The following is a 15,335-nucleotide window of genomic DNA, read 5'->3' on the forward strand; positions in this document are numbered from 1 at the left end:
TGTCCTTAAGAGAGAGCCCTGCCCTATCCGAAGGAGAGGAAAGCTTAGCAGTGGCAAAGCAGTGCAGACCAAAATATAAAAGACTAAACTGCGCTCTGTCAAGTTGTGAAGTGCGGCAAAGGGTTTTTAAAGACAATGACAGAACTGCACAAAAGAATAGCATCAAAGTGACAAGAAGAAGAGAGACCCCTTGTGCTAAAATTACCCTCTCTGCTGGTTAAGTTTAAAATGATTAATGGTTAAAGGTGTATTCTGACATCCTGATAAAGATTAGCAGCGTATGAGAAATTCCATTTTAACCTTGTTTAGAGAACATGGCTTTGTATTGAAGAGACAAATGTTTAGCTGAGAAAAGCGGTACAATTGGCAGCTATCTCCAAAACGGATCAGTGAAACAAGGTACACTATTAAAGGGTGCTAAACAATACAAAATGGGATGGGGAGCAAAGCGTTCAGGCGGCGCATAAATCCACAAATAATAATCTGAACTTACTGCTGGCTTTGAATGCTCAAAGATTTTCAGAGGAAATGTTAGATCTTCTTTTGCCAGAGTTACCAAATATTCTTTCAAAAGTTTATTAGCAGCGCCAGGAGACTCGTTTTCACAGCGATGTAGAAATGGGACCATCCACTGGTAAGCATCTTTCACATACTTCTCTTCTGTTGACTGAACAGCAGTGGTTATAAATCAAAGAAAGATTAACACCCTTTAAGAGCACAGCTAAATTTTAAAAAGTTGTAAAGTGGCTACAGTGAGAAACAAATCTAAGACCATGGTTGAAATCCAGTTGCTTACTTACGCATGTGGAAGGCAAAAAGCATAACATTCACTCACTCCTAGCTGATAATTAATGAGTTTCTGCTGGGATTCCCAAGCATGTGTCAATTCAGCAGGCCCACACATCCCTGAGTATCCCAGCAAGCAGTTTGCAATTTGTCAGCTAGAATCAACTGAAAGTTATGCTGTTTGCCTTCCACAAGTGTAATTTAGCACCATGATTTTAGGCGATATGATTGTAAATTGTTTTGCTGACCTCCAAATGCTTTTAGCAAGGTCGCCGTTGTAGATGCAAACTGTGAGGATGCTAATTTCTTTGTAAAACCTGAACAAATATGCAGTAGTAAAATAGTATTTCTACATCTGTGCACAGAAGAATAAACATAAAGCAGAGCTATATACACAATTCTACTGCAGTCACTTTGCAGCAGAGGCGAGCCAACACCACACTGTTGGTGTGAGAAGTAATCACACCACAATTGAACCATAGAACTTTTACTTTTTACAGAGAATGTATGAACAGTGTCAGGAACAGCCGTGTGGAAGTGGCCTCGATGCTACTCACACATAGAGAAGACAGTGATGAGAGAGAAAAAAATTCTGATATGGAACACTGTTCTTACATTTTCATCCCCAGAAATCCCCACAAAATCATTCAGCCATTTTCTAGAACATATGGAAGAGCTCATGAGGTTCAATAATCACAGGATTTCTTCCTCCATAATGTTTCATTTTGTAGCAGAAACATCCCCTTCCCAATCCAACACAGAAACCAGCACATACGTTTGACATTAGCAGCTTCAGCTTCTCAGAGTCTTTCATCTGCTGTAGCTCCTTCAAACTCAGAGTGACGTCACATCCAGTCTCATAAACTAGGGTCTCCAGTGTAACCAGATTATCACAGAGAGAATGAAGACCAGGGATGTTCCTCTCCATGCCAAGGCGAACCAGAGACAGAGCACAATCCACCTATTTGGAGAGACCGAGCCATTTCAACCAGTGGGTCAAATCATGAACAGTTTTGCTTTTGCTAAGGTTCATTAGCATCTTAGCCTCTGAAGGCATCTACATCAATTCAGGGGGTGTGATCGCTTGTGCCGATGCAGAAAGGATCTGCTGTTGTCAAATATTGATTAAAGGGAGTGTGTTTGTGGACAAAGAGTGTGATGCATTTTAAAACAGGTTCTTCATGGAAAATGTTGGGAGGGGGGAAGAGGTAAGGCGGCCAAAGATGCACTGCTCAGGACCCTGCCTTAATACTGTAATTACCAATATGGCTGAGCACCATCAGAATTTAAAGCTTTGAACAGGAAGCAATTCTTAAATTAGCAAAGAGAGAGCAGAGGTTTTAAAACGGCTCTGGTTCCGTTTTTAAAGGGAGAGTTTTAGCCCTGTTCATAATGAAATGCCATTTTCCTTCAAATTGCTGCTTTTCCTCTTTCCTTCCTGTTCCACTTTCCATTTTTGAAAGGCTTTATGCTGTTGTATTAGGGCACCTAAGAAGCCAAAGGGGAAAACAAAGAGCAAGGAGTCAGCAAAAACAGAGGAAGAGAAATGCTAATTAGCACTTCTTTAGGTAGCTCTACTGTAGCCATGCCTCCTGCCAATGTGGACAGCCACAAAAAGCTACCTTAACAAGCTGCAAACAAGGCTAATTTCCTCCTCTCTCTCTCCCTGCTGATGCCCAGGTGGACAGCTAAAGTGAATTCACCTGAGAAAACCCAAATTCCTGGGTGTGAATTCACAGCAGATCCAGGTGGATTTTTTCCACTGTCTAATCACACTTTAAGATGGCTTTAAATGTGATTGATCAAGGCATCACAAGGAATTTTAGCATGGCAGCTGAAGTCAAGTTTCACATCTGAAAATTATGAAGTCTGACTCAAAGACCAAGATAATTTACCCATATATTGCTGTTATGTTTCTCGGCAAATTGTATATAATACAGATGCAGGCATTTAGACTGCCTAACCAAGACATGAAAAAATCTTAACAATGTCTGTCCACCTGCTGGGAAGTCATGTTGGAGAGTTCATTCTTCCCTTTCTCATTATTCTCTCACAACAAACCTTGTGAATTGTCACAGTTCTCTTAACTCTTCCCTTCAGTCCTCCCATTTCCTATCCCAAAACATAAAACCATCACCATGATAGAAAACCATTGCCTTTTTCTCTTGTTTTCTATTTTTTTCATTCATAGTTCACAACTTCTCTTTTACTCCCTTACCCTATATATTACTGATTTTATTAGGGTTTGCTTTTTAGCTTCTGTCCAGACAATAAACAGCCATAACAAGAGAACAGCACATCAAAATAGAACAAAGAGACTGGTAAAGGGGGGAGATAAAGGAGATGAGTGGTCTGGATCAATTTCAATTCACAGTGATGTTCCATCCCCACACTGCTGGGAGTATGCCTGGAAATATGCCTATAAAATCTATGCCAAGGCTGTCTCCAAATGTTTGCGGATAAAACCGCTCTTCCTCTCTCAGTCCACATATAGTGGTGCCTTGACGTATGAACATCCCTACTTATGACCATTTCGAGTTACGACCAGCTCTGGCCACAAAATTTTGCTTCCACTTGCAACCGGAGCTTCCACTTACAAACAGAAAAAGGTAGGGGGAAAGGCGGGAAATTAAAATTTCTAACTGTAGGTGGCAATGAGGCTGCTTCTTTGTAGTTCTTTCACCCTAGCATTTAGAGAGTGTGCTTCGGAGGAGACTTGGGACTGCCTCACTTCTGCTTCTGAGTGAGCATGTGTGCATATTTGCAGGGAGGCTTCAGGCTGCCTGGTAAGGAAAGGTGCTGTTTTCTGCTTTTAAAAACTGTTCTGAGTGTTTTTGCAGCATGGTTTTGAGCTGGGGGGCTTATGTTTCTGTTCTGTAATGGGTCTTGGGGGGTTTATTTTTTGGTTTCCCCCCATTTCTGATGGGTCTTGGGGGTTTGTTTGTTTGTTGGCTTTCCCCCATTTCTGATGGGTCTTGGGGGGTTTGGTTGCTTTTTAGGGGGGTTCCCCATTTCCGGTGGGTCCTGCACGGTTCCCTTGCTTTTTCCTTTGCTTTGTTTGCATTTCCGACCTGCCCCCTTGTTCTCTGTGCATTTCCGATCTGCTCTGTTTGTTTTCTGTGCATTTCCAATGGGTCTTGCGTGTTTGATTGCTTTTCTTTGCCCCCCCCCCCTTTCGGCTGGAAGAGATTAATCCTCGCTGGGTGTTTTTAAGAGTCATTTAAAGACCTGGCTCTTCAACACCTGATTTTCTTTTTTCTTTAGCTTTTTTTTCCCCATCTTGATCTTCTAATTTGCTGATATAATTAGGTGATTGATTTACATATATTTGATGATTTTTATTGTATTTTATAATGTTTTATTCTTCTTTGTAAGCCGCCCCAAGTAGACCCTGTCTAGAGGGGCGGGGTATAAATTGAATAATAAATAAATAAATAAATAAATAATCACATTTCCAATGAGTCTTGCAGTGATTTTTTGTGTGTGATTTTTTCCCCGTCCGGAATGGATTAATTGTATTTCAATGCATTCCTATGGGAAATGGTGCTTTGACTTATGACCATTCTGAGTTACGACCATCTTCTGGAACAGATTATGGTCGTAAGTTGAGGCACCACTGTACAAGAGTTGGCTTGACTACCAATTGATGGGTCAGCAGATGGATGACAGAAGACCTTACACCTTCTCTGAGGGCAACAGGCCCTCCTTGTGGAGGTAGGTGGAATGGCACCCAAAGGTATCTTCTCCAGGAAAAGGAGAATGGTCAGGGAAAAGGTTCTCCCTAAGCTGCACAGCTGTGCGAGTGTGTGCAGCTCCACTCTCCACTGCAGAGAACCCACAACAAGTGTTTCCAGTCCCTTTGGTTCTGTCGTGGCAGAAACCTGTGTGGGGAGGTGGGGGTGGAGTCATGCGTGAGAGGTGCAGAGCCCCACCCAGCAGGGCTGAAATTTTGAGGGAACAGTTCCCTGACTGTTATTGATACTCCACCAGTATCTGTGACATGAAGTGATTCTTCATTCTGTCTAATCATACAGTACTTCTGAGATGATGCCACTCTAGCTTTCCCCATATTCTCAATATGGCACTTATCTCTTGGTACACCTTCACAGGTGAACCCCTAGAAAAAGGAAGTAGTCAGCAATAACTTGTATCATCTACTTGCTAACTTCAACTATTTTATAGCAGAAAGCTTTATTTTCAATTTATGACTTATTTTGCGCACCGCCATTTGATATTCTAGTTCAGACAAGGAGATCCCATATCTTGATGCTGATGAGTGACCGGACACTATAATAAATGTGAAGCCTTTTAAGGCCACAGGACGTAGAAAGACATCATCTCTATTCCGGCATTTGTTTGAGCACTGACAGAGCTCAAAGAGTAGGGATGTGGATGTGTGCATGCATGCAGTCAGTGCCTCCCAACACAACTGTACAGAGACCTTCTCCCACTGAGATGGAAAGTCCACACGGGGCTCTGCAACTGGGCTCAGCAGAATCCATTTGCAAAGACCCCAGGATCAGGGATCCTGAGAAGTCTAGGTCCCCAATCCAAGGAGCTCTGCAGCCGTGTTTAGCTGAACACTATTTACACCACCCTCTGCAGTCCTTTGTGCTCAGCACACAAAGGTGTATGACACTGCAGGGCATGGTGCTATTCAGAAGCAGAGCTTACATCCACATGCCCCCCACCCCACCGCCCCCCACTGTAAAGCCTGTCCATCATCATATAAATATATGGATAGGGCTGGCATCTTCAGTCATTTTATTATTCCGTGATTGAGGCCATATTTGTGATCAGGTGAATACCTGAATAGGGCTAGAATGTGACATTCCCCAATCTGGTTCTCTCCAGGTGCGTTGAACGATAAGTCTTATCATTCCATGTCACTGCAGTCACTCGTGAGACTGGCTGAAGATAGTGGCGGCTGTAGCCCAACCTGACTAGAGACATCAGCGGAAAGAAAACTGCTTGATATACTACCCACCCACTTCAGAGGGAACCCAAAAGAGAACTGTGATAGAAACAGGAGTAAAGTGCCTACACACTGAGCATGAACCCCAATGATTTTTAGCTATACGAAAAATCACTATTTGGGAAGATGACAATATAAATATATGTTAAATCTGGAATCTCACATTTACCTGCATAGAGTAGTTTTCTATCTCCTCTGCTCTCTTCCAGTACCAGTCGGTGATCAGATTTATTGGAGGGTCCACAGTTCTGTACTTCAACCATTCCGGCTGAGAGTCATATAAAAAGTCACCTTCATCCTGAAGAGCCGGCTCAACAATCAGCCTGAGCGTAACAGATAACAAGCGGTAAAATGTAGAAAATTGTCCCTGTGAAATGACTTTGTGTAAAGTTAGCAGTTATAATGAAAATAGATTAAACGTATTGAACTAGAGCCCATATAGATCAGTGAGAAGGTGCAAAATGGACGTGCCTGCAGCTGATGGGTACAAAGTTGTTGTTGTTGTTTTCAAAAAACAAACAAACAAAAGGAAATAGAGCTTTTTCTGATATGAAACAATGTTAGCTCAAAGCAGATTAACATTTGAAGTCGGCTCATTCAGGCTGCTTGTCTTCTAGGAATTAAATTAAACGATACATAGTTTTCTTCTGAGTAACTTTTAAAAACAGCCCTAGGAAGAAAAGTTCACACTCATACTTTAGCAGGATAAGATATTTTTAACACTTCCATACAGAGAATTGAATTATGCCTACCCCAGATCCCATCTACTGTATTCCTGATTAACTAACGTTATTGGTGGATCAACCGGCGTTTACATATATACAAATTTTCTTACAGTGCTTTAAACGAATACATTCATCTATTTAATCACGAAAAGTTTTGTAAAATAAAAAAAAAAGTATTGCAGGAATTAACGTGCAGAAAAGGCTTTTTAAACACACTCAGCCCATTCAGATTTGGAAAGAAGAGTGTGGAGGCTGGATGGCTGCATGGCTGATTTCCTTCGTAGTCATGCAAGCAAGGGAAAGCTCTCATCTACTCGAGGTCCTAACCTCACCACGACCAAATCCTCTGGCTCAAGCCAAATACAGTAGCTTCCTAAGTAAACACCACTTCTAGTTCTTGTAAAGCCCAAATCTAGGAAAGTCTGCTCTAGAGAACTACGTATGTAATGATGTCCTTTGTGCATTTATACCACTTTCTTCATATTTGGCATGCTCAGCAGTTCATAATTTACCACATGGGTGGAGCACTTTACATTTTGTGGCTTCCTGTTCTGTCCAGAAAGAAGAAAAATGTTCTCCCACACATAGCATGTGCTTATTTTTCTGCAAGAGGACAAGGAGAGTCCTGTACATGAAGGATTTCTCCTCAGAGACCAAAACTGAGGTGCCATATCATAACTCACCAAGATATGCACTCAGCTGAATTCTTATGGATATATGCCTGCACAAATCACATCCACCTACCTGCATGGTGGCCTCTCACACCAGTCTTCTTCCCTATGTTTCCGCTCATTCCAAGGAAGAATCTTCAGCACACCATCTCTGTAGCTGTCACAAAGATAACATATGACACATAACTCTCCCCAGATCAGAAGGTATCAAAAAGTCTGCCAATTCATTTTACAGTACTGTTGTCTGTATTAAATAAATACTGTGTTAGGCAGAAATAATATTTTCCCCAACCCATGAGCTTTTCCAATAGCCAAAATTTCTCACTAATTAAAAAAATAATTGGAACTGCAATTGGAAAAATCAATTAAATATAGATGGATTTCCTTTCAATGTAACATGCCTAGGACTGCAGTGTCTGCAATCAGAACTTCAGGAAAACTGCTGTTTATATGACTTCGTTCCCATCCATCTTACTTATGTCTGCATCTTGGAACTGCCACCTCCTTAAGGTGGACACTATTTAGCTCTCCATTAGTTCAAGGGCACAGGCCTACTGAAAGTGAAGCCCTCAGCATCAAATGCTGACCTCCCACCATATATAGCAATGACACATGAACTTCAGTACACATCCTGCTTTTGTTTGATTGTGGAAGGATGGGGCTGTCCAGTACACTCAACTGGTGAACATAACACATGGCTGCAGTGGACTAGATCACTGGTTCTTAACCTTGGGTTACTCAGGAGTTTTGGACTGCAACTCCCAGAAGCCTTCACCACCAGCTGTGCTGACTGGGGTTTCTGCGAGTTGCAGTTCAAAAGCATCCGAGTAACAAAGGTTTAAGAACCACTGGACTAGATGATTTCGAAGTTATAGAACCCAGTTGTGTATGTTTTCCCACTAGCCATACAAATCATAATGCAGTGGACAATAACTCATTAACTGCTCCACTTCTATATGCTGGTTCTTCCTTCTTCTTGCTAAACAATGACAGGAATTCTATTATTGTTCATGAGAGGGTTGCATAACTTGCTGCCACTAATTGATGAGTTACTGGGGCATGCAACAGAAATATACTCCAGCACCTCACCAACTGCTCATACTTCACTGCAGCAAATTATGCAAACCTTACAAGAACACAAACGGATTTGTGGCCCATTGTTTCCCCTCTCATGACACTTACCTTTGAAAGAAGTAGTGTATTTTAAACAGGAGCTAGAAAATCTTTAGACTACAACTTCTACAATGCTTCAGTATAACCATGCAAGAAAGGATGTTGCAAGTTATATGCCAAAAGAGATTCAAGGGTTCAATACCCTCTTTCAACAGAAATGCCCAGTACCGCTTATCCAGATGGAAATACAGTATAAAAGCAAATAAAACAGGTCAATACAGATACACTCAATGAAGGAACCGTATTATGTTTTCTGCCAAAATATGAAAAAGTAACTCCAATCCTAGTTTTAATGGGCCAAGAGGGTGCTGACAATGAGTATACAAGACTAGGAGATAGCAGATTTGTCACAGTGAAGACAGGTAAGGAGGCAAGTTCCAGGTTCCCAGTCACTGCCCCTTACTAAAAAGTGAGCTATGAGTCCATCAGTTCTTAATTAGGATAACTGCACACAAAGTCCAGTACTAGAGACAATATCCTACTAGATACTAGTTGCTGATGAATACAACCAACAAGATGTGTTTCCAGAAACAGTCAAAGATCCTTTTTTCCAATTGCAACTTCCAGAATCATGCTGCCTGCATAAGCCATGCTAACTGGGATTACTCTCTCTCTCTCTCTCTCTCTCTCTCTCTCTCTCTCTCTCTCTCTGTGTGTGTGTGTGTGTGTGTGTGTGTGTGTGTGTGTGTGTTGTGAATCTTGTTGATATCTATACGTGGCCTTCCTTCCTTTTTAGTGTGATACAGTCTCTTTGTTTGCAGTTTTATTCTGCTACACACCAGGGAATGATCAGTATCACAGTCAGCGCTCTGGTAACTGCGTGTGATCGTAATACTAGATAGTATTATTGAGAGAGAGAGAGAGAGAGAGAGAGAGAGAGAGAGAGAGAGAGAGAGAGAGAGAGAGAGAGAGAGAGAGAGAGTTGTAGTCTTGTAACTTTCCCCATCCCTGACGATCGCCATATTGCTTTTGAGCTTCCCACAGGCATCTAGCTGGCTTTGGCTTTCAGCCAGCAAGGCCCTTATGTTTCTACAAATGGTGTGACTGTATTTGGGCATTTGTCACATCAATTATTTTGTACATGTGGGCCATATTTCCACTTAAGAATAAACAGTGTTTCTCTTGCTTCCACAGCAAGATTTCAAATTCCACTGCCACAAATCCTTGAAATTAACAGCAAGAGAGAAAATGACATCTGCAGATTCTTTGAAGTAATGGGATTTGGTATCAAGTTCTGTACAAATCCTACTGTGCCAGGATATCCCCTGCTGCATTGATTTTCTCAATTAGGTTAGACGTAGCTTGCTTTCTAGCCTCAGGTGTTTGGGGTGAAATATTTCCTGGGGTAATGAAAACATCTACAAACAGAAAGCGGACTTGCCCATTAACAAACAGATTAACAACAAGAGTTATTACTAGACTGATTAGCTATGGTTTTTAAGGCATCTTTGTCGTGACATCTGCAGGATTTTGCAATGCCATAAAAAAAAGTTTGTTAGTAGAAAGAAGAATCCGCACATGAAACATGGACAAGCATATCCCATTTTAACAAACCGTCACTGCAATCATGTCATTCTCTCTTATTAGCTCGAGAATAGCATTATTTGACTGATTCTAACTCACATTTTAGAAGGCAGGAACGGAAAGAAAAAAAATAATGTCAAGTCTTATTCAGTCACAGATAAGTGACAGGGCTTAAGCTAATTTATCAGACATCAGAACTTGCCCTTAAAATGTATTTTGAATTCAGAACTCAGTCCTGGAATATTTAAATCGCGAAGCAGATCTCTGAGAACACAGGGCGCCCTTCCCTTTGTAGTGAGCAGCTATCACCGAAGACTAAAATACACATATTACTAAATGGATTTTTTGCATCCAACCTACAGGTTCTTTTCTTTAAAAAGAAATGTGATCTAAATTGCATTGTCTCTCTCTCTCTATGTGTACACAAAGTTATGTGTCTACACTACACAGGTATAGCACATTGTTACCACTTTAAAAGTCCTGCTGGAATCCTGAGATTTCATTTCATGGGGGACTCAGAAGCCAGTCTTTTTTCCAAAACCGACTCTCGCCAGCAAACGATATGTGAAAGCAAACAAATCAAAAGCACAAATATTCATGTTGAAGGAATGATTTAAGGGTGGGCGCTGCTCTTATTTAACAGATTTATTAGACTGAGGATCGGTGTTAAATGTATTTTTAAGAGCCTTGTTTATACTATTAATTATTTATGTTTACAGCAACACTTCTACAGGAGGCATGCAATGAGAACGAGACTGAGAGTGAATACATTTTTTCTCGCCGCACCAATCCCTCTCCCTCTCCATGTGGGTGGGGAAAGTGAGGTTCTGCTTTGCTTCTTACGAAGAGGCTCCCGAAAAGTAGAGGACTCTCCCTGTCCCAAAGATTCACCTTCCCACCATGAGGAAGAAAAGCAAGAGACTGGGGCATAGTAACAGGGGGAGGCCAGCTGGCTCTTCCTTTCCCTTTCACACGACATGAAACTGGGATCATCCCAACAATCGGAAACACAATGTAGAGAATCCCTGAATGCTGGCCATAGCAGCTGCAGTTATGGGAAATCAACATGTGAAGCTCCAAGCTGAAAACCATTGGTCTATATATTGCGTTTACTTATCTGTTTTGCATATTTGTAACAGGCTTAATCCAATAAAATTTAAATGTGTAACAGAAAAAAATCAGAGATATAGGAGAGAGTGAAAGCAAAAACCTCCCAGGCCATGTGATATAATGACACTTCAGTGACTTTTGTTGAATACCAAAGCAATTTTAGTATGAATATACATAGTCCATGTTGCCAACTGGAGTCCTTTCTACAACGGATGAGTCCCTAGCAAAAATACATGATATTGTCTGAGGAGTTAATCCTAACCATGCAGAGTTCCAGAAACAGTTTTAATTCCTTCTGCAAATTTGTTGTTTTGCACTTATGTTTGGACAACTTGTGCTTTACACAATACTGCCTGAACGTAAGAGATAGCAGCTGGCAGTACTTTTAACACAAACCAGCTGAAAGGATAGTATTAAGTGCTTGTCGAACATTATTATAGAATTGCTGAAGCTTAGCAAATCCACCTTGGATTGTAGACATTTAAGTTGGCACATCTTCTCGTAATATATGAACAACTGAACAGACCTACAGCTGCTTCTCCGCTAGTTGAGCCTTCAAAGTACACAAAAACAGAAATAAATCTAGCAGACAAATGTTTCATTACCATTTTAAATGTCAATGGATACTTGTTGGCAAAAGTTTCTTTCTTCCATTGGAAGTTTAATAAAGCTGTGGAAGACAATGCAGGTCTATGTAAATGAACTGCCTGGATGCTGTTGATCAATGCAGAAAATTATCAGAGAAGTTAATAGCATCACCTTGTGGATGAACGCCACAGCAGGCACTTTTCTACCTCCCCTGTTCTTACTTTTGTAGCTGCACACTGACAGAGCCAGATTAAGACACCCTGAGACCCTAAACCAAGTCAGGTTTTATAAGACTCCACACCATTGCAAAAAAATTCAAAACTGAGGGATTTTTTTTTTTATTTAGAGGCCCTAAATTCTAAGGTTGTATATAAATCAAGCACTGCACACTGAACTTGACTAAGCCTCTCTGATCTCACGGCTGATCCTAGCTACTGTATCAGTTTAAGACCATCAGAGATAACAAGGGTACACTAAGCTATGCTCAAGAACCTTTGGCCTTATGCAGAAGAAGCTCACAGCTCTGACGGGGATGCCTTCCACTTTTTTTGAGACCCAAAAGACAAAGAGGAGGAGAGAGGGAGGAAGAGAGATTCACCCTAAAGTTAAACTTACCTCCAATTTTATTTCAGAGAGGAAAAGAAAGAACTGTAGGTATTAAAAGTTTGTAGAATCTTATTATAACAGATACTGTTGTCTACGTGACAGAGATATCTTTGATATTGATTAGTGATTTTGAATAAACTGCTACATTGAAGGGAGGAGGTTTCTTCGGAAGCTCAGATTTAAGAACCTTTTGAGCACAGGAGACTCCTTATACAGAAAAATCAAGGAAAGCAAATTCTGTCAGGAAATCACAGTTTTAACCATGATGGTTGTCAGTTAGACGCATGTCAAGCACAGTTCCCTCCTCACTGTCCTATATCACAGGCAAGAATTCCTCCAAGCTTTAAGAAAATGAGTCTTACTGACATCTGAGGCACAATCATTAATTTATCACCCTACCATCATTAGCCTTTCAATGAGCTCCAATGACTTTTCTATTCTATTACCTCTCAAATGGAAAATCTGAGATTATTGCTGTGTTTAAGGAATGATTATTAGGCTGCCCTTTAAATTAACTAACTGATGTTGGATTGCTCTTACTGACTGCTCTACTGTATATTACAGTACTTCGTTTTCAAGCTGTGTGAATAAATACTGTATTTCACTTATACTTTGTTCTGCTCACATCTGACACCTGAGTGAAGACAAAATGTCGAAGTTGTTAGAGATAACTGGTGATGGTTGTAGAGAGAAACCACAGATATTTCATCAATCTACATTCCAGCAATCCTATGCAGTTGACTGTACATTAACCCACAACTACTTTGATTCAGAATTTGGAATTCACTGTATTCTGAAAGGAGTGACACTTCCCCTGAAAGATCAGATTCATAGTCAATAAGTGCCCTTCTAGGATGTCCTTGGCCACTGTTGCCCTCAGGTGGCAATGGTGGCAAGGCGTGCTTTTGCATAATTCCACTTAGAGCAGCCTTGATGTGCCAATCTAACATGGCAACAGCCACCTATGCCCTAGTTACACTGTGTCTCGCCTATCTCCATGATGCAACCTGAACCCCAACTGAAATGGACCCAAACTCTCCAAATGGACCCAAACACTTGCAGCTGGTTGACCACCACCCTCTCAATCAACTTGCCCAGGAACGGAATACTGGCAAGGGGCCTACAGTTATTAAAATTATCCATTGCTAAGTTTTGTTTAGTTGGAATGGGCCTTAAAATAGTTTCCTTTAAATGGGTGCGTATATGACCCTCCCATATAGAGACGTATTAACAATAGATGCAGCTTTCCTGTTTTCTTGGAGTCCTGTCTGCAGGACCCTCATCTAAATTGTGCTCACCTAGACAGAAAGCCCAGCTGGCTGGCTTCAGGCCCTGGACGGGCCTAACTTCCTGTTTGAAAGGGAAACTACCTTGGGAAGGTCTGTAAGGTTTGGGTTTTCCAGTGGGATCCCTAGAAAGGAGAATTGTGGCATGTGTAGTTCAAAACAATCCAAAATGCACATCCCTATCTATTAAGATGCCCTTTCAATAGTCTTTAAAACAAGGATGTCCTGAGGTTTTCTTATTAAAGAAGACAAGGACCCATGAAGTCCAGCTAAACCCACCATCTTGTTTGATGTAGAAGACCACATTTAGAAGAACACAGATGGCTGGCTCTCTTCTCCCCCCCCCCCCATGTGATGTCTATGGTCTTTCAAATGTACTATTTATAGATTTGTTTTCCTTCTCCCTATAAATAGATGTTTTTACATTTAGTCTTTGAGGGTTTGAAGTTTCAAATAGCCTAGGAATTTGTGTCAGGAGGACTCTGCCAGAAAAGAAGAAAATTATGCTACCTAAAATTAAGCACCACATTCCAAAGTGCCAACCAGGGAATGTATCGAAAAGTAGATTAAATGTACCTCAGGCACTTCAACGCTAGAAAAGTCTCTCAATGCACCAAAACATTCCTCATCATGCCTATTTATTCACTGATTCCACTACGTCGTCTGCAAGGTGAAAAAGAAAAAAAAATTCTCGTCTATAAAGCTCTCAGCATTGGGAGCTGGATGTTTACAGCTAGCTCTAAGGAACCAGAATCCTTGCAATGAGTTGAAAGTGCAATGCTAAAGTGAGAATTGGTGTTTGCTTTTTCAGCCCTTAACAGGCTACACAGAACTATGGCATTACACTTAAGGGCCTCTAGATATAAAGGACTTTTCATAGAACAAGTATAACACAAAGTTTACATACAGTATTTTACTTTTATACGTAAAAGGACCATGTGTAAAACCAAGTGGCCAATATTCTGTTTTGTACAGTGGTGCCCCACATGACAACGATAATCCATCCCACTGAAATAGCTGTTTAGCGAAATCGTCGTCATGCAAAATCCATTTCCCCATTGGAATGCATTGAAACCCATTTAATTCATTCCAATGGGGAAAATACCTCGTAGTCCAGTGAAGATCGCCCATAGGGAAGCCATTTTGCGAGCGCCGATCAGCTTTCAAAATGGATGTCCTGCAAAGCATGGGTCCGGAAAACACAAGGCAGCCATTTTGCAAAGCCAACGATCAGCTGTAAAAATCGTCGTCTTGCGAACAAACGGTTCACAAGATTTCTCAATACTTCAATGCAAAACAGGTCTTGAACATCCCTGCTTTCAAACACAGGTATCTCCAGCTAGAAACCTCCTTACACAAATAGTCTCAAAGTGGATGTGAACCTAGTCCCTTCGTAGATATGAAGCTTGTTTAAATATATAAAAAAAATCTCAAAGTTGTATTTTATGGCTTATCATCTCAATCCTAAACAAGAATAGCTTGCAAGGGGAATGGCATGCCTTTGGAAAAAAATAGTAGTGTAATTCTGTGAATTTCTCATAATTAGAGATTGGCATTTTATGGCACAACAAAGCAATGAATCAATAATTGCTAAAAAAAAATCATTGTTTTGTATTCATCAGGAAGGAATATGAACATGACTCAGCGATTTTAATCACTTTTTAAATCATTTCTAAATCTGTGTCCATCTCTACTCATAATATAGCACACTAAGTCTGATGCAGATTATCTTTTTGTTTGATCTACAGCAAGTTCAACGCCTCCTCCAACATGATCAACAGCAAACAAAAGGTGAAGATGAAAACAAGATGACTCTTAAGCAAAAACCAAATCCACAGAGAAGTGCAAAAGCTAGACCATTTATGACAAAGTTTCATCGGCAGTGAGTTCC

The 15,335-nt window shown here is 40.8% G+C and overlaps 1 protein-coding gene across 2 annotated transcripts in view; it reads right to left on the reverse strand.

The window, feature by feature from the left end:
* NBAS (NBAS subunit of NRZ tethering complex) overlaps window positions 1-15,335 on the reverse strand; it is a 234,840-nt gene that overhangs the window by 156,632 nt on the left and 62,873 nt on the right. For both annotated transcript variants that reach the window (XM_073001737.2, XM_078388309.1), the window contains exons 22-25: window positions 7,231-7,314; window positions 5,931-6,084; window positions 1,562-1,747; window positions 494-667 (exon numbers count right to left, since the gene is read on the reverse strand). In XM_073001737.2, the coding sequence (XP_072857838.2) occupies window positions 494-667; window positions 1,562-1,747; window positions 5,931-6,084; window positions 7,231-7,314 (598 nt within the window). The remainder of the gene's footprint in view (window positions 1-493; window positions 668-1,561; window positions 1,748-5,930; window positions 6,085-7,230; window positions 7,315-15,335) is intronic.

The sequence above is a fragment of the Pogona vitticeps genome, chromosome 1 (genome assembly GCF_051106095.1).
Source record: "Pogona vitticeps strain Pit_001003342236 chromosome 1, PviZW2.1, whole genome shotgun sequence".
In the NCBI taxonomy this organism is placed as follows: domain Eukaryota; kingdom Metazoa; phylum Chordata; class Lepidosauria; order Squamata; family Agamidae; genus Pogona; species Pogona vitticeps.